General features: G+C 38.0%; 2 protein-coding genes across 2 annotated transcripts in view; both read left to right on the top strand.

Moving 5' to 3' along the window:
* LOC309493647 (uncharacterized protein) overlaps nt 1-20,591 on the top strand; it is a 379,124-nt gene that overhangs the window by 290,054 nt on the left and 68,479 nt on the right. The gene's annotated exons all lie outside the window — the stretch shown is intronic.
* Nucleotides 632-19,426, top strand: LOC309493784 (polymeric immunoglobulin receptor-like). Its single transcript, XM_082163028.1, has 7 exons — nt 632-779; nt 1,326-1,640; nt 1,764-2,087; nt 2,207-2,224; nt 17,602-17,697; nt 17,872-17,921; nt 18,840-19,426. Exons 1-7 carry the CDS (start codon nt 698-700, stop codon nt 18,948-18,950), a joined length of 996 nt encoding a protein of 331 aa, XP_082019154.1. The 5' UTR covers nt 632-697; the 3' UTR covers nt 18,951-19,426.

Here is a 20,591-nt window from a genome sequence, read left to right on the forward strand (position 1 = left end):
CCATGTCCATCCCTTTATGACCACCATGTACCAATCCTCTGATGGCTACTTCCAGCAGGATAATGCACCATGTCACAAAGTTCGAATCATTTCAAATTGGTTTCTTGAACATGACAATGAGTTCACTGTACTAAAATGGCCCCCACAGTCACCAGATCTCAACCCAATAAAGCATCTTTGGGATGTGGTGGAACGGGAGCTTCGTGCCCTGGATGTGCATCCCACAAATCTCCATCAACTGCAAGATGCTATCCTATCAATATGGGCCAACATTTCTAAAGAATGCTTTCAGCACCTTGTTGAATCAATGCCACGTAGAATTAAGGCAGTTCTGAAGGCGAAAGGGGGTCAAACACAGTATTAGTATGGTGTTCCTAATAATCCTTTAGGTGAGTGTGTATATATATATATATATATATATATATATATATATATATATATATATATAAACGTGTGATAATTTGTTTGGCAGAAGCTTCAAACCTGCACACAAGACAAAAGAACAGAAATATGGTCTTTGGTTTAAGTGTCTGTGTGTCAGTGACAGCAGGACGTGTTTCATCACAGTGAGTCAGAAGAGTTTAGCAAGAAGGAAAAGGAAGAGGTGGAACTGTTTGTTTTATAAAAAACTCTTTAAGAGCACAAGATAAAAATACAAAATCAGACGCAGAGGAAGAACTCGCAGTGTCTCTGACTGATGAACAATACAAGCGGATTCACAGTTGTATCATTCGTGATTATGAAGACCTTCCTCTTCTTCACTCTCTGCCTGATTAAAGGTCAGACGTTTTTAATTACAGTATCTCAGCCTTTAACTATTTACTCACCTGATATTAAATCATGAGTATTGTCACGTGTAAGCCTGTGGAACCATTATGTATGTGTGATTTATGTAAAGTATCCTTGCCTTTAGAGAGTGGTATGGTCCAGAGGGAGGAGTCAAGCCTATAAAAGAAGCACAGTGTAGTATTTGTGTGAGTGTGGGTTATAATATGTGGTTTGAGCTTGCCTATAAGCAGATCAGATCTTTTTTTGTTTAGCTGATCTTGTTTTAAAAATTGTACAGGTTTTTTATTTTTTTTTATTTTTTTTACAGTTCTTTTTTTTTTTTATTGCACAAATATTGTTGGACTTCCACCGTGTCAAAAAAGAAAAAAGAAAAATCATCCTCAAAACTTATCCAGCGGCTTCCCTCCATCCGCCAGTGCAATCTTATCAAGCATTGTGATATTATGTGTTTTCCCTGTCTTTATCTGTGAATTTTTACATTTTTGTTAGTCTGAGATTGTAAGGCTCTTAAAAGAGGAACTGAATATGATTGACAGGTCACATGGGTGATGCTGCTGACGCCGAGACTGGCATCACAGGAGGAAGTGTCATCATCAGTTGTGTAGGTATAACTAAAAATGAGAAAACAAGTGCAAAAAGCTTTTGCAAAGTGTCTGGCAGTGAATGTATAACCATGACAGAAGTAAAGAGTGATTTATGGATCCCAGAAGAGAGATTCTCTATGACTGAGGATAAATCTCTGGGCTTGATCAGTGTGCTCATTAGAAACCTGACTGTAACCGACAGCGGGACGTACAGATGTCAAGCCGGCAGTAAAACCATTCAGACGGTGGATTTCAATGTGAAATCCGGTAAGAATTAATATTTATTTACCATGTTACTAATTTCCTCTGTCAGGGCTTCAGGTTTAACATCTTATGTTTGTTCCTGAGACTTAATTTTACAGTAACAGGATTTGTTACACTTGTTTTCAGAGTCGTGTTGTGGGAGATCAGAGGAGAAGACTGCTTATTTAGGAGGAACTGCTGTCATTCACTGCAAATATCCAGAAGAATATAAAGATAATGCAAAGCAATTGTTCAAAGTGCAGAATGGATCATTAGAGTCTATTATTACTGCATTAGGAAGTTCGTTCACCAATGGGAGGTTTTCTCTGAATGTAAACGAACAGGAACACGTTTTCACTGCGACTATTGCTGGTGTGGGAAGAGGTGATGTCGGGGTGTATTTCTGTGGGATACACACCAACAATCCTATCTACACTCCCCTTCTCTCAGAGATTCAGCTTCATGTTTCAGGTGAGAAACAATTAGCAAAAAATGACACATTAAATGTACATGTAATGTCAATTAAACAGTGTAATTTTGATGTCTGACCTATTTTCTGTATGTGGGCGACAATGGAAAATCAAGAACAGATGCTTCAGTCCAGTCTGGTGAGTTGTTTACACACATATATGTCCCTCAGGAAATCACAGTTTAGAACAGCAAAGTGGAAGTGATGTGCAGATAATGTGATGATGCTGGTTGACCAGATGCAACATCCATAGCTCTTTGAAATACTCAAGTCTGATCAGTGGTGGCTGGTCATCATCATCATAATGGTATGAATAATGATTAAAATGCATGTTCATTTTATAGTGTTTTTTAGGAGGCTCTGCCTGTCTCCTCTGACGATTTACCTCTGATTTTGATTGGTCAGTGTGAGGATATTTCCCTAAGGATATTGCCCTACCAAGTCATATTTACTAACGGGAAGCTCTGAGATAATCTTGATGAACAAGTTCTCAAGACTGAGATAAACTTTAAACATGGCGCAGAGGACAACGACTGCTGCTGTAACTGCTATTCTTTATTAGTTTCTCCCACAACAGCTACATCGCATATATGCATAATCATTGGAAGCATTTGATGTTTTATACACAGTGAAAATAGCATGTATAACATCCCTATTCTTTCCGACAACAGAGCACTTGGACGAGACAAGCTCATAATCACGATTTCAAAAGTGGAAAGTACACTCTAAAAAATATTTTGGTCAAAATTTAGGTTTTATGTATTTGAATTACATTCAGATGCTACATGGAAAGAACCTATATAAACATATATGTTTTAAGATAGGTTTTGATATAGGTTTTTAATATATGTGACATATATAAAATTGGCCGTTTTCCTATATTATATGTACATATATGCACATATATGCACCTATATGTTCACCTATATATGCACCTACATGTTCACCTATATGCACCTATATATGTACCTATATATGTTCACCTATATGTTTACCTATATATTAGTAAAATGATTAAAATCCATAGTTTCCAGACGGATTCCGTTAAATTACAGCAAATAACCATTTTACAAAATTACAGGCAAAAACAGTGAAAATACAGAATTGACTTTACAGTCAAAATTTATTAAGTTACAGTACATTACTGTTGATAATGGCTTATTAAACCGTGGAAAAATGGATAAATGATGTCAAATTACATTAAAAATTTTTTAAAAAATTGGGTTTTATAAAGTTATTTTATAATAATGCTGTCTATCTACAGTAATTATCTTTTAATATATAGTTTTTCTGTGTATAATATCTATGAAGTTATGTATAAAAATGCATTAAGTACATAAATTCAAATACAAAGTTTGTATATTTACAGTTTTAATTTTTGCATTTCCAATTTCACAACTTTGACCAATCTCTAATTAAGTACTTAATAATAGCAAATGTACAGTCAATTTCTGTTAAATTAAACGTATAAGTACAAAATACCTGCACATTTACAGTATTACTCATTAAACAAACACTGAACATCAAGATACGTGAATGATAGGAAATACAATCTTAGTATATAATTTAGAACATGTAAAAATATCCACATTAAAAGGCAATTGCTGTATGCCTTTATACTCTAATATAACTTATTTTACACATTTACAATTACATTTTATCCAAAGTGACTTAAAAATTAAGAGAACAATAGAAGCAACAAGTGCAGTGACAAGTCCCAGTTAGTGTAGCACAGTACACAAGTTTATTTATTTATTATTAAACAAAGATTTAGTATTATTGGGTCAAGTGTTTATGAAAAGATGGATCTTTAGCAGTTTTTTGAAAATGTGTTAAGTTGGGCAGGTCATCCCACCAGCAGGGACCAGTCCAGGTAAAGGTCAGTGAAAGTGGTTTTGTGTCTCTTTGGGATGATGGCACCACAAGGCGCCGTTCACTTGCAGAACACAAGCTTCTGGAGACACATGAGTTTAGGTCTTGCTGCAGCATCTGGATCAGTTGCAGAGGTTTGACTGATGCTGGAAGGCCTGCCAGGAGAGCATTACAATAGTCCAGTCTGGATAGAACAAGAGCTTAGACAAGGAGTTGTGTGACTCCGACAGGAAGGGCCGGATCTTTCTGGTGTTGTATAAGGCAAATCAGCAGGATCGCATGGTTTGGCTGAAAGTGAAACCATAAGCAGTTCTGTCTTGGCAAGGTTAAATTGAAGGTGAAGGTCATTCATCCAGCAAGAATTTTCCATCAGGTAGGCTGAGATGCGAGCAGCAACCGTCAGATCCTCTGGCTGGAATGAAAGGTAGAGATATATGTCATTAAGTGATAGGAAAACCCATGTTTCTAAATGACAGAGCCTAGTTACAATACAAAAAAAAAAAAGATAATAGATGGGTGGAATCTAACACAATCGTGGTCTTACTGAAGCAAAACCAAACCTTGTGCAGCTCCAGTGGCCTCACAAGGATCAAATTCACATGGGAAAATATAGTATAAAACAAATTAAATTTTCTGCCACTTTTAGTGCAATCATATGGAATCAGAAGACTCGGCCATTACAATATTTTAAATTACTTCTTCCCATACCTTGTTTGCCATGATCATTCTGCTTTTTTTTACAACTCAGTATTACATTTGCACATGTCAGAATATGTTCCACTGGGGCAATGCAAAACCTCAACTGACGTGTTGGCAAGAATGCAGCCAGAATATGCAATTTATCATGTGGTGTTCATATTCTAGCCTCATGTGTTTTCCTGTATCATCAACGAGTACAGTATTTACTGAATTCGTTTTCTTAACGGTCTTGATAGCCACGTCAACCCTTATGAAAATTAACTATGGTTAACCAAAAAAAAAAAACTTGGTAACGTTAGGCCTATTTGTAGTATAACTGGTTATTAAAAATGGTAATAAAATCCGCCAAAAACGTGGTTACTATTTTTTAAGAGAAGAGTTTTCAGCTTCCAGACAGTGTTTAAAAATGTCCCGCCATTTAAGAGATTGATTTACTGACAGATACTATCGCGTATTAACAAAGATTTTATAACGTTACACAATTAAACGGACTTTATGTATAACAAGTCTACGAAAGCTTGTTTTAGGTCTTTTGAGGTGTGGGTTCAACTGATCTTTCTTAAAACAGATGGGAAATGTAAAGATGCATGCTACATTTTCAGTGTTTTGCCTCCAGCTCTCGCCAGTTAACTGAACATCATTTAAAATGCTAACGTTAGCTTGAAAACTGTAACGTAAACTTAACACAAATGTAATATAAAATATCGTTCACATGCAGACTCTTACCTCAGCCGGTGATCGGTTGGCATGATGTCCGCTGTGACGAACCAGGCTCACTGAAAAGGGTGTTGTGGGAAAAATTAATCTTTTCTTTGTTTTTATTTTCAATGATTTAACAAATGAATGCCATACATTCATTTGTCTGTATTTTGAGTTTATTTTATGATGTTAATACAGCTGCAGGGTGTGTGTGTGACTCAGAGGTGAGAAGATTAGGGGGTAAGGGGAGCCACAGGGGTTCCTCTGTGTCTTTTGTTTAGTGGGGGCTGTAAGAGATAGCTTTTGAAAGAGATAACACTATAAAAATGCGGGCCCACCTCTGCTCTGGGTCTCACTCCGTCTGCAGCTGGTCTGCGGGTGGACTGGGAACATTTCTTGCAAGAAATAAATATCTTTTAAGAACAATTTGATCCTGATGTCTCTTATGCCTGATGCTGTTTTGTTAGTTACTTGTTTTTGCCTCAACAAGTTGGTGTCAGAAACGTGGGATCCATGAGGTTTCTTCTGGCCCTGAGAAAGCGGATTGACGGACTGATCACCCTAAAGCACAAAAGGCTTTAGTCTTACCTCGCCGAATTGAGAGAGAAGAGCCAAAACTGCTATCAGGGCCAGGAGGAACCCACTGGATTCAGAAAGAACTCGGAGGCAGTAAAAGCATCTCGGGTAAGAGACAGTTAAAATTATTTTATTTTGTGTGGTGTAATCTGATATGACTGTGAGTGAACGTGAACCATTTTGGCTGAGTTTTGCTTTGGTACGAGCGAGAGGTGATTCAGATAATCACAATTGTTTGGGGAAGAAATTGAAGTAGCTTCGGATCGTTTTTTTCCACACTTAGCTCGTTAGTGGACAGGGGATCCACTGGTGATTCAGAGAAATCACAGCTGCTGAGATGATTACGTTCTATTCGAAATTTATGTAAACCATTAGAGAAAGTTTAAAAACAGGATTAAGAAGTTTCTGGGTGATTGTGCTCTACTCGAAGTTTTACCACATTGAATTGAGTCAAGCGAATAAGCGCACGTGGGGGAACTTTGAGTGGAACGTAATTACAAGACCAGGTTGAATTAATCAAGTAAAAAGAATTGAGCAAGCGAATAAGCGCACGTGAGAAAACTTTGAGTGGAACGTAAACAAGCAGAGGTCCGTCCGATCTCGGAGTAAAAGATTGGGTCTGTCGAAGACGTTTGACAGATTCTGTAAGACACGTGTCGAATTGTGAAATCCAGAAAAGAGGAACTCAGCCAAAAATGGAGTCATCTAACAGTAAAGTAGACCATTTTTACACACCGGTTTTCTGTAAAATGGAAAAATTACGGCCAGAAATGCATGCAAGAAATTGGGAAACGGATGATTGTTAAGCAAAGGGGAAGTGAAAATATTTTTACTAACAAACGCACAAACGACGCACACACAAACACATACACTGATTTTCTTTCTGCTATCTGCAATGAAGAAACTGCTTGCAAATCTTTTTGTGTGTCTGATGAAACTTTGAGCAAAGCTATGACTGATGATTTGAGCAGTGTTGTAAATGATGAGCGTATGAGATGGGCAAAAGTACAGGGTTTTTCTGAAGTGCCAATTTATCCGTTACTAGTCAAAGAGTTGTTGTAACGTTAGTTTGTTCATGAGTGTAAAAATGTGAACAAACAGTGAATTGTTGGATGGAAAAGAAGCAGATAAAAGAGAACAGAGTCGATAGGAGAAGGAACTGGCATGTAGGGAAAAGAGAATGTTTTTCCTGATGGAAAATACAAACAGTGAATTGTTGGATTGAACAGATACAGAGGAAACTGGCATGTAGGGGAAGAAAAAATTCATATTTATGAACGCCTGATTAAGTCAAATTAAGTTGAAATGATATGAAAAGTGAGTTTTAGATAAAAATAAGGCATTGAGTATGATTAACAGGGATTAACATGATATAAAGATAAGGAATGTTTCATTAAGCAGAACGGGAAAAAATTATATATTTTAGAGATAAAATAATTATTGAAATAATGTTTATTTTGACAACCATTGTCTTTTGAACCTAAAGGGTCCAGCTATGCTGGGAGTATAGCAACAGCGCTTGCTTGTTCAACCCAGCTTCTGGATGTTAATATGTACGTGATTTGTAATCAGTGTTGTTGATGATAACACAATTAGATAGATGTAAAGACAGCTATGTCCGAAGATTTGGGAAATCAATAATGTACAAAGTCAGATATTTTGTTGAAATTAAGTCATTGAAAGACAAGGACATTGTCTGTTTTATAAAGGAAATTATGGGTTGGAGATCATTTCCCTAGACACGTATGACTAAAAAATAATCAGAAAATTTGTGAAACCCACTTAGAATATTTTGATTTTCCATGTCGCTTATGAAAATTAATGTTCTGCCAATAATAATGATGTGAATGTGCTTTATTGTATTAATGTTATGAAAACAAGGTTATTTAAGAATAGATTGCCATATTTTTGTAACAAGAGTTGAAGGTGCAAGCGGTTAGGATAGCTGTCTGTGTAATTTAGAGACTGAGAACAAGATTTGAGGAATCTTGTGATTTCTGTGGAACAGTAGAGATAAGTGGGACTGAATAATGATAATATTAAGTTGAATCTGCATACTAATCATTTGAATAAGCTATCAAACCAGTGTTAATGAAATTAATGACATGCTAAATTTCTTTATACTGTATGAAGAGTAACTGAATAGTCCTGATACAAAAGAGAGCAAATGCTGTAAGCAGCTCTGCTCTGAAGCTCTCAGTTTAAAGAGATTTGCAGATTATGTTTTTGTAAAAGTTTGATTCTGATTGGAAAGATAAATAGTAACTTGACTGGCTCCAAACAAAGAAAGTGCCAAACTAACACAAATTTAAAGAAAAGTCTGTGTTAATATGAGTTAGAAAGTAGATCAGTGTTAATATGATGAAGATTATGATTCGGCTATTGTAATTGAATTTGCAGCTGGGACAGTGGGGGAAAATGCAGAGAACTTATCAGTGGCTCTGTTTGCATTTCCTGAATAAGAACACACTGCTTCAGGGGTGTAAAGTAGGGTGGAGATGTTAGAAAGATCACAGTGATTATAGGTAGAATAACAAAGAGTGTTTTACTGCGGTCAGCGAGGTCATTCAGTGACTGTAAAATGCCCACTGTATGACTGTAAAAGTAGATGAGGGAGAAAAGAAATTTGATAGATAAACTTTTGAAAGTTGTCAAGAAGATTGAAAGATACTAAGTGTAAGGAATTCCTTTTGAAAGGAAAAGAACTATAAAAAGTACCGGTTGACGTAAAATTACAGATGAGCTAAATGAGTTGCAAAATATTTTAAAAGTACCGGTCACTAAAAGGATGATTGTGTTTTGAATGAAACGCTTTGATAAGGTTTTAGATGATATAGAGAGACAAATCTAACGAATGATTTATAGTGATAATCATAAAATGTATGACAAGCAGAGAGAGCAGTCTAAAAAGATAGTATGAATCATAGAAGCAGATTGATAAACTCCTTGAGAAAACATTGAAGTCAGGTATTAAATTATGGCAATTGAAAACCTGACAACTAAAATTGAAATGAAATTTCAAACGTTATTAAGAACTAGAATAATTCTTATTATTTCTTTAAGATAAAAGTTTATGAGAATGCAGTGTATCAGTCCTGAATGCCTCAAGAGTCTCTCTCTCATTCAATGTCAGCTGAAAGCTGTTGTCTGAGCCTGTGTAAAGCACAGTGTTTCAGTTGAAAATCATAGACACAGAGATGTTAAAGGAAATCATTGCCATTCAAAAGGGCAATTTGTACTTAAAACGTTTTAAAAGTAAAACTGAAAGACTTTAAAGAAGTCTTTAAAATAATACTGTTTTGAACTTATTCATTTTAGGACCAGTGACTGTCTCATTTTAGCCCCCACCATAAAACAGGGCTGATGGCTCCGGCTACAGAAGTAACAGTACACTGAATGTACGGTTGTGATCTAAATTCACTGACTATAATCTAAGCAGCTAGGTTGCTGCCTTTAAAATGATTAATGAATTTAAGTGATTAAATACTGCTGTTATTAATCCGTCTCCCTATGTTTAACACTAGTAGGCAGTCCGAATGGCTCTGATGACTCTTGAATGCGCCTTTTCCTAAGCTCCAGAAAACAACAGATTATGTTGAAGAAAACGGTCACAGATTCTGTAATGGGGAAAAGCGGTTACCAGTGTGTACGAGTGATTACTTCAAAGACGGGTAAGATCTTTTAAGCCAAAAGGACAACCTAAGACAGAAGGATCACGCAAAAACACTGGGCATTTCCTGATGGAGGTGTTTTTATGTGAGATGGATATGAGAGTGGCGCTGATTGACTGAGTGGCGATCAGCTTCAGCAGATTATTGAGAGGCGAGATGAGCTGTAAGAAGTTCAGTCTGCCCCAGAAAATGTGAGCCCCTATACCACTAAAAAGAAACCGCGTTGATTGTATGGCTTGTCCTCCATTGTGACATGTGTCTGCATCTATGCCAGGGAGACAACACCCTGAAGAAAAGAAAATTATTGCTTAAGAGCTAATGGAAATAGGCTTTCAAGAGCCAACTGAGACTGTGAGGTGATTGTCATTATTTGTTGTGGAGACCGTAACAAGTCGTATTAATTTATATAAGGAACATGATGTTGGTTGCCTCATGGGCAAGGAAAAAACGTTTGATATTGAACTAGTTTTAACTTCTGAAGGTCGTTAGACATGGTGGTGGCTAAAGATGAGAACAGCTTGTGATGAGTCAAGAGAAATTTCTGAAAAAACGAAGGTTAGGTGAATTGAGTATTTAAACTAAAGATAACCTTAGAAAAGATCATAGAATAATGTATTTTAGATTATTATAATGGTTCTAATTTGAGTCAACTATTTGTATTTTGACATTTGTGAACTATTAAGGGTTGACTATGACTATGATTATTTTAGTTACAGTCCTAGGACGCTGTTGAAAAGATTATTTGCTTATAATGAGAGAGAAAGAGACTGTTTGAGTGGACTGCTGAGAGACTGCTTGATACTCTGTCTGTCTTTCTGTTATCAGTCAGATAATGAACCAAAAACAATCCAGCTGACTTTTCTAAAATCAAATGAATAATGAACAGACATGCCTTGAAACTGGTAAAGAGGCCATAAATAAAAACATTAGATAAAAGATACAGGAAAATGTAAGGTTAAACTGTCATTTAAAATTTAAATATTTTTAGAGAAAATATATAAATAAGAAATATGAGCGGTTCATAGTCAGGGATGAGTGTGAGTGTTAATTCATGTTTTGAACAGTATGCGTTAGTTAAGGACAACTATCCTGTCTGAATAGTGTGTATAAATTTGTCATTTAACCTCTGGAAAGAGTGTTTTAGTATTTTAAATGGGTTAAGGCAAATGACAAATTTGAAAGTAAGCTGAGGATTGTGAGTCAATCTGATGAGAAGGCAAACGCTGTGAGACTCGGGGTCGTTGCCCTTTAAAACAATTTGATAAGAAGATGAAATTGTGGCTTTAAGTAATATTTTTGTTTCAGAGGCAGAGAAAGATGTCTAAAGGAAATTTGGCTTAAGGACAACGTTTGGGTTAGCAAACTTTATCCAAACAAATGTTACCAAATAAATATTAACAAATATTGCAGTTTTTCCTGTAGCTCAAACATTAGAGTGTGACACCTGTAACGCCAAGGTCATGGGTTCAATTTCCGAGGGAAAGCAAGAACTGATAAGAATGTAAATGTGTACCTTGAAATGGAAGTCACTATGGACGTCTGATAAAAGTAAGAGAATTTTATTACGTTAAATTTATGCACGAGATGAGTGTCGTGCATAAAGAGGAGGATGAATATGCTCGTGGCGGGAACAAGAGAACGCACAGTAAAACAAGTGGTCAGATGAGTCTTTGAACTTTTTAGTATGGATAATTTGTATTCAGGCCACAAACAAAGACATTTCGGCCTCACAGGGGGGGCTAAACCCACTGTCTTCACAGCAGGCTGAGAGGTTATCTAGCTTTGACCTCATCGGTATGTGAGGACAGTAAAAGTCCAGGAGGAACCCACTGGTGGTCAGATAAGAGCCTTTCAACTCTTCAGGGGGTCAGAAGGACAATTTGGGGTTCACATTTGCTGAAAGCCATCGCACAGGTGGGAAGATAAATGTTGGGAGGACATTGGGTTTAATTGTGTGCATTGTTTGTATTTTAAGTGTGCTAATAACAAGAATTGTTTCGACAGGAAACGCCAGGGCAGATGTGGCAGCACAGCAGACAAAAGAAAACTATGTGACAATAACCTCAACATTTGTTTTTCTTTACAGAAGATGCAGACTTTTACACACACACACACACAAATGGTCAGATAAGAGCCTTTCAACTCTTCAGGGGGGGGCCTGAACTCTTCAGGGGGGGCCTGAACTCTTCAGGGGGGCACCTTGCGCAGCGCATAACTTAACATTTTTCATTTTGCAGGATGTCAGAACGGATTGAACCAAACAGAACTGATTCTGTATTGTTTTGTTAACATGAGCAACATGGGTTGAATGTTTTTTTAGGGGAACAAGGACCCCGAGTGCTATTCAATGAGCAAGAAATTATCCGGTGATATGTTTCAGGTTGAAAATTTCACAGGTCACACCAAAGGGACGGCAAGACAAGCGGTCACTAACAAAATCACTTAAGGTCTGCTTTCGCAGGTGACAGCAGACAGTAAATGACTCATTCCAGTGGGGGTGCGATCGTGATCTAAGGGAAAATCTTGTAAGGATTTGAAAATGATTGAAGAGTGTTAGACCTGGGTCGAAGCATCTGACCTTAACCACACCAACCAACGTCAGCAACCCAAAACACCAACGCAAAGAATAAAGTGGGGGATCAATGATATGTGCTAGAAACTATCTCCCCTGCCAACGTTGGAAAAATCCTCTCTACGGCACGCAAAAAGTGTCATATTGGTGAAGATGGAACGTCCATGAGGCAACGAGATGATCAACATATCTGGAGAAAATGTTGACCAATTAATGGTTGAAGAAAAGTTTTGTGATTTTTATTTGATTGAATCAAATTAGGGCTTAGTATTGATATAAATCTAATCATTTGACTTGTGCAAAGAAAAAATGTGTTTTCAGGTAGAAGATCTATTAATTAATGTGAAGTATGGTGATAAGAAAAAAAAAAGACGGTATGTAATGGAAGAGTCAGGGATAATTTCGAACAACGAATGATCAAATTATAAAACTTTTCGGGTTAGATTTTATTAAATAGATTTAAATTAAATATAGCTTTAGAAGTAAAACCATTTCCTGACAAAATATTGTGATTAATTGAAAAAGCTACAAAGACAAATACATAGTGTTATGATTGTATGTGTTATTCTGATAATTTTGTTATTAATGGGTACAGTCTATCCTAGGGATGAACAAAATATGCAGATGGTACGAGTGACGGAAGTTGCAATTATAATCATTTACGTTTTTCTTACTATATGCTTTGAGCTATGTCTGGGATGACTGAGGGTCTGGTTCTCAACCAGGAAAATGCGATAACAATGTTTGTTCATTTTTAGCCCGGTTTCAGACAAAATGCTTATTTATTTGATACAAGCTTTTTACTTTTTCAAAGTTCAAGTAGAGTGATCAGGTATACGAGAATAAGACATGAAGGGCATAACTGTGATGTAAGAAACTTGAATTAATTCTAGTCTTATGTAAAGACTTGAATTGATTCTATTCTGAAGATTTAATAGCGTAATGGGTTTAATTAAAATTAGAAAACAAGGCTGAATTTTTATATATAGTTTATCAGAGAATGATAAAGAGGAGGAATTGTTGTGGGAAAAATTAATCTTTTCTTTGTTTTTATTTTCAATGATTTAACAAATGAATGCCATACATTCATTTGTCTGTATTTTGAGTTTATTTTATGATGTTAATACAGCTGCAGGGTGTGTGTGTGACTCAGAGGTGAGAAGATTAGGGGGTAAGGGGAGCCACAGGGGTTCCTCTGTGTCTTTTGTTTAGTGGGGGCTGTAAGAGATAGCTTTTGAAAGAGATAACACTATAAAAATGCGGGCCCACCTCTGCTCTGGGTCTCACTCCGTCTGCAGCTGGTCTGCGGGTGGACTGGGAACATTTCTTGCAAGAAATAAATATCTTTTAAGAACAATTTGATCCTGATGTCTCTTATGCCTGATGCTGTTTTGTTAGTTACTTGTTTTTGCCTCAACAAGGGTGTTATTTCCGAAGAATCCAAACCAATGACATTAGCAGCTATATAGATCAGTGATCCAAACGGACTGACTGACAACAGGACTCCTGCTCACGGCTGCTCTCGACGAATACGATTGCTTTGAACCACTGCTAATCTCACAATCCACTTCACGAGAGTAGACTGAATTCAAATCTCCCGCTTGCCCTTGATACAGATCCAACGTCGACTGAACTGTTGTGGGCGGGACTAAACAGCGGAAACGTAATGGCGGCGAATTTGAATCTGCGTCATCACGTGCGCGCGCGCGCGCACACACACACACACACACACACACACACACACACAAAGCCCTGAATGTGCAGCAACGGAGATTTGGAAAAATATTAATAAAATATACATGAAATTATGGGAGAATAAGACAATGAAATAATGATCAAAACGAGCATCTATTTGCAAGATAGATTAAAAGACTATATGCAATAAAAAAGAATTCAATACAGGTCTAACGTTACTGTAGCTACAAATACTATTATTTAACCTTAAAAAAAAAACTCACTTTAACCCCCACATGCTTAATAATCTGTAAGGACAACATATTGAATAGATGCAGATTTCTTCAGTTATACCTTCTTTTCTTTGTTTTCTAATTTCACAGGAAAAAATCTGTAAAATATTACTTTGTAAAAATACAGACAAGTTCCTTTTAAAAAACGTAAAATTGATGTAAAACCAAAATACAAGCAAGCAATTACCTGTAAATTTAATAGTGGACCTTTAAATTACAGCAAATATCTGTAAAATAACAGGCATTCACTATAATGACAAAACGGTAAAATTCTGTAAAAAAAATAAATACAGACCATTACCTGTAAAATTACACTTTTTTTACAGTGTAGGCAACATAAATAAAACCCCAAAATGTAGAAATTTACATTATTTATTTACTTAAGAACAATCAAATAGTACAAGAACAAAAATAAGACAAAAAACTGAACAGAAAAAAAAAACAATTTATCTTTTTGATCAGCTCCGTGAGCTTCGAATTGATAGATGTGCTTATCTGAGCTAGGCATCGTGTATGACAGTTCCCAAAGTGAGATATGAGCTACAAAATGACCATCCTGCCATGAGCTATATAGGAGACATATCTTGTATGTACATATAGGGCTTATATGTATATATAAAGAAGCAATACAGGAGACCTATATGGCCTGTATATGCACATATATGCACCTCAATTTTCCCTATATGTGGCATATATACGCATATATGCAGCATATATATTATCATATATGTGCATATATGCTGTATATATGCAGCATATATGCTGTATATATGCAGCATATATGTGCATATAAACTGCATATAGGTTTCATATATGTGCATATATCCTCATATAGATTCTTTCCATATGGGAAGGACTTTAAAAAAATAACTTTATGGCATTCAGAGTCACATACACATAATCATATGAATCTCAACAATGGTGACAGTCAACAAAATATTCAGATAAAACCATGTACATTACAAAACAAGCTACTAAAGTCACAATAAAAACAGCAACATAAAGGCAAATAGTAAGAATAAAAGAAAATAGACAATTCAGCTGCATTACGTATTCATGCCGCAATGCATTCTGTGAGCCATGGGTGAGTATTGTTCTTTGGTGGTTTCCATCATGCATTGCAGCATGAAGCGTTTGGTTGATTGTCACCATTGTTGAAATTCATACTCTGATAGAATCACTGTAGAATCACAGTTCTACTATAATGAATAATAGAAAACATTTCGGTTACTAATGTAATATCGGTTCTCTGAGATAATGGGAACGAGTATTGTGTCGCTAGACGCTATGGGAAAAACTCCTTTTTTCTCTGAATATTGAAGCCTTTTACACAATAACGCTGTGCTACTGCACAGCCATAACCGTGAAGAGCTCTGCTCGCGCTTATTGGCTGAGCAGAGGGGAACTGCACAAACCTGGCGAAGCAGCGCATCTGCGCGAGCCAATAGGGGTGCATCCCACCCCAAGAGAGGGGCTAAAGGCCTCATTATACTTCTGCGTCGGACATACGCCGGAGCCTATACGCCGTAGGCAACGTGTTGGTTTTAATTTATACTTCTGTGTCGTTGTCCGCGTTGGCGCGCACCTGGGGAGCATGAAACCCCGAGGGAGGGGTTCTGGCAGACCAATCACAGCGTTTGTGTCCGCGTAGAATTGACGCGTTGTTACATTTTTGGAGAGGTGCACGTCAGGGTACGCCGAAGGGTACGCGCGCTACACACAGCCTACGACGTAGCTACGGCGGCAGTTCGACGCAGAAGTATAAAACAGGCTTAAGAGAGGGCAGAATTGAGCCCAGTCAGAAGGGGGTTCAGACTGTGTCTCCAGAGTCTCCAGAGATGTAAATGGCTGGTCGAGCTCATTCAGAGGTCAACTCCGACTAAACTGAGAGGATTTGTGCCTGTAGCACAGGGACTTCCAAGTTATAAAATCTGGTGAAGGTGGACGGTAAGGATCAGCCGGTCGCCGCACAGACGTCGCCAATAGATACACCCCTGGACCACGCTCAGGAAGAGGCCATGCCTCTGGTGGAGTGCACTCTTACACCGATGGGGCATTGAAGGCTCATCGAAGCGTAGGCCAAAGCGATGCCGTCTACTATTCAGCAGGACAATCGCTGCTTCGTGACCAGAAGACTTCTGAGAGCCTTTTGGTGCAGCCACCGAAGCATGTATACTCTTAGGGCCCTTACAGGGCAGAGTAAGTGCAGTTGTCGCTAATCTTCTGAAGGGGGAAGTGCAGACAGTGAAATAACTTGTGCTCTGAACGGAGTAGAGAGCAGCTTGGCTAAGTAGCCGTGCCTTGGCTTGAGGACGACTTTGGAGTCGTTAGGCCCAAACTCAAGTCAGGAAGCGCTGATGGAGAGCGCGTGCAAATCACCCACTCTCTAGACCGATGCTAATGCTAGCAGGAGTGCGGCCTTGAGCGAAAGTAGCCTTAGCTTGGCTGACTGTAGCAGTTTGAACAGGGGCCCTTTGAACATCGATAGGTCCCAAGAGGGTATGGTAAGAGGACGAGGCGGGTTGAGCCTTCTTTCTACTAGAGCTGCTGGACGCGGGACGCAACCCCTCCACGCGCAAAGTCTATGTGGCGGCCATAGCAGCACACCACGCTCCTGTGACCAGCCAATTTTTGGGTTGCAGTCGCAGGCGCTGGCTTGGCTCGGACGACTCTGTGCTGCAGAGCTGGAGCGATTTGGCAGTAAGTGGCGCATTGCCTGCGAAGACTTCTGTGCCACCGTGAAGCGCTCAGCGAAGCCATCTACCGCGAGGTCGAAGAGGCCAGTGGTGGAGACTGGTGAATCGAGGACAACAGCTCTGTCTGCGTCCTTGATTTCAGTCAGATTAAGCCATAAGTGGCGCTCCAGCACCACTAGGCTGGCCATGGCTCTTTCAGTGGCCTGGGCGGTGGCCGGTGGCATGCAGGGCCAGGTCTGTAGCGCTGCGGGGGTCACGGGATGACCACAGTTTCCATCCAGCAAGACGCAGAATGAGCAAAACAAAATATCAGATGCTGTGCAACGAGATCGGTCCGCTGGTTAATCCAGTTATGCCGTCCCATTGAGCCGCATGTCTTTTTTGATGCATATCGAGGAATTTATTTGATAAAAGTTTACTTATACAGTTTATATGCATGTCTTTTAATCGGATACAAAATCTATCCTCCTCAATTGAGTGCAAACGTTTTTTTATGCACATTTGTAGAATTTATGTGCATCTTGGCGTTTCCATCCAGTGTTTTTTTATGTGATATCCCAAAATGTGCACACAAAAAGGTGGATGGAAACATAGATACTGACAATTTGAGCAGGAAGTGAAAATTCTGACAAGCTGTTGTCATAGTAACATGAATTTCAGTAATCCTGATATGTCTCATATTATTCCGTTTCTATTCTGGATTTTTGGATATTCTCTTTCTTTTTACTGTTTTCCAGACAGTGTTTCCCTCTTGTGTTTTCCAGGTTCATTTTTGAGTATCATCACTGCGGAGACTTTAGTTTTACTCCTGATAGCAGTTCCACTGATTATAGTGGCTGTGCGAATGAAAAAGACTAAAGGTAATATTTTACACTAAACACAGTCCTTTTCTCTAATGTTTTGCACTTTGAGCATACAACTAAATACTGAAGATAACCTAAAAATTTGGTTTGGGATGATTTTATCTGGATTAAATTATAAAGAATTTTGAAGCAGTAATCTGAGTATGACTGTAATGTTGATCTATTGCTCAGGTCTGCCGTTGTCCACCACTGTAGTGTTTAATCCAGTGATTTATGAACAGGTGAGTCAATCGTCCTCCACTGTAGTGTTTAATCCAGTGATTTATGAACAGGTGAGTCAGTCGTCCTCCACTGTAGTGTTTAATCCAGTGATTTATGAACAGGTGAGTCAGTCGTCCTACACTGTAGTGTTTAATCCAGTGATTTATGAACAGGTGAGTCAGTCGTCCACCACTGTAGTGTTTAATCCAGTGATTTATGAACAGGTGAGTCAATCGTCCTCCACTGTAGTGTTTAATCCAGTGATTTATGAACAGGTGAGTCAGTCGTCCTCCACTGTAGTGTTTAATCCAGTGATTTATGAACAGGTGAGTCAGTCGTCCTCCACTGTAGTGTTTAATCCAGTGATTTATGAACAGGTGAGTCAGTCGTCCTCCACTGTAGTGTTTAATCCAGTGATTTATGAACAGGGGAGTCAGTCGTCCTCCACTGTAGTGTTTAATCCAGTGATTTATGAACAGGTGAGTCAGTCGTCCTCCACTGTAGTGTTTAATCCAGTGATTTATGAACAGGTGAGTCAGTCGTCCTCCAATGTAGTGTTTAATCCAGTGATTTATGAACAGGGGAGTCAGTCGTCCTCCACTGTAGTGTTTAATCCAGTGATTTATGAACAGGTGAGTCAGTCGTCCTCCACTGTAGTGTTTAATCCAGTGATTTATGAACAGGTGAGTCAGTCGTCCTCCACTGTAGTGTTTAATCCAGTGATTTATGAACAGGTGAGTCAGTCGTCCTCCACTGTAGTGTTTAATCCAGTGATTTATGAACAGGTGAGTCAGCACAAACTATTTGAGGATTTTTATTTCTTGCTCGACTCTGTAATGATATTGAATCTTCAGCAGCTGGTGTGTGAATGGTCATATTCTTGTGTTAAACTTTGTGAACCTGAAAAACTAATTAACTGAAGTTTCCTGTGACTGTAGATCAAAGACACTGGACGTCACTGTAATCCAGAGGACAAGGACACAGAAACAACAGTGGTTTACAGCTGTGTTTCCTCAACCAACACCACAACACAAATGACTTCATTTTAACTAATAAGCCTATTATATAATAAACATTCATAAACATATTAAGAGCCACGAAAAATCTTCATCCTTCTCATCATTTTCATTGTTTTACTGAAAATGAGTCCTCACCAATCTCGTTTTGTCTTTTCTATTCACAAGACTGGATTCATCTTCATGACTTGATTATTTGGTCTTTTTGTATTGTGATTATCAGTACTTCAGGAGTGTTATATTTGGTCTTGATATGTTTACAGCTGACATACAGAACTATGGATCAGAAATATATTAAATGTATTCATTTTTAAAGCTAAATGTTTAATGAGATACTTGTATTCTGTAGTTTAATGGACAAATTAGATGTTTTACTGGATTGCAAGAGCAGCATACATTGTAAAAAATATTCCTGGAAATTAACGTTAAAATATTGGTAAAAAAGTTGCCAGTAATTCACTGTTAATCTTTAAATTCTTTACTGTACTTTACAGTGTGTAAAAATAAATGCACTAACTTAAAACTTGAGTTAACTTATTTATTTTGTAGAAACTGACTGCATTAAATCACTCAGCTGCCATTTAATTTAACTGCCATTGTGTCATGACAACTCTCGGGAGATTGGTATGCTAATAGAGATTGGCATGGTAATGGATATGGTAATGTTAATGTATTTGGTCTTGGGGGAATAGATCTGCTACGCTGCTGCACATGTAACATACATGAATTAACCCCCCAACAAAGCAACACAAACACAAGCAGATCATTTACAGGTTGTACACCCAATACCAGTAACGCTGTTGTGCAACAGCTGGAAAGAAGACTATTGCTATACATTGTAAAGCAAAGTTTCCCCCTACACAGTTGCACAGGGTAATGAAAGAAACAGACAATATAAGTACATGTGCTATCGAGTGAGAAAACAAGCGCGGCATCACCAATGACGATGACATTGACAGGAAGGGATAGAAACACCCCCCCCCCCCCCCCCCCCCCCCCCAAAAAAAAACAAGCAGATCTATCACCAAGACCGACGTACTGTTTCTTTTTCTTCTTCATGGGATCGCATGTTTTACTATCTATGTGTGCCTTGGCAGCCTTGCCGACCGGCTTAGCACTAGAAATGCAGTTCTCTTGAAATGTGTTCTCTTGATCAAGATAGATAGATAGATAGATAGATAGATAGATAGATTATTTTTTATTACAAATTATTATGTGCAATTCATATATGTGTACATTATTCTTCTATTTCATCATATTGAAATTCATGCTGGCATTAAATGCAACAGTTTAATGGTTAAATTAATTTATCACGAGAGAAATGTAACACATACACACAATGTTAGTCTTTTATTTGTGCATGTAACATGAACTCATCTAGGGGCCGCGTGGTGGCTTCTTCGTCCTGCTGCTTTCACAGAGTTTTGGCTGCTTTATTGTTTGCTTAACACCAGATGCCGCTGTGTTCAACACTCTCGAAGATTTAAATCTATTCCCTAAACCAGGGGTGCCCAATCAATTCTACAAAAAAATTCTAAACACATTATAAGTGCTAGAAATGTATTGCTAAAACATGTTACAAAGACTGAGAACTGTGAAGTACTAAATTGTGGAGTTTTTTTTTAACCCCGTTATTCGCTTGTCTCTGTAACTTTAGCATTCCGTACTCCTCGA

The sequence above is a fragment of the Leuciscus leuciscus genome (assembly GCF_965113295.1).
Source record: "Leuciscus leuciscus genome assembly, chromosome: 3".
NCBI lineage: Eukaryota > Metazoa > Chordata > Actinopteri > Cypriniformes > Leuciscidae > Leuciscus > Leuciscus leuciscus.

Bases quoted from the DNA above. Each gene is read 5' to 3' on its own strand.
- LOC309493784 (XM_082163028.1), top strand. From the start codon at position 698: ATGAACAATACAAGCGGATTCACAGTTGTATCATTCGTGATTATGAAG. The intron at 780-1,325 runs GTCAGACGTTTT...TATGATTGACAG, and splicing joins CACTCTCTGCCTGATTAAAG to GTCACATGGGTGATGCTGCT. The intron at 1,641-1,763 runs GTAAGAATTAAT...ACTTGTTTTCAG, and splicing joins GGATTTCAATGTGAAATCCG to AGTCGTGTTGTGGGAGATCA.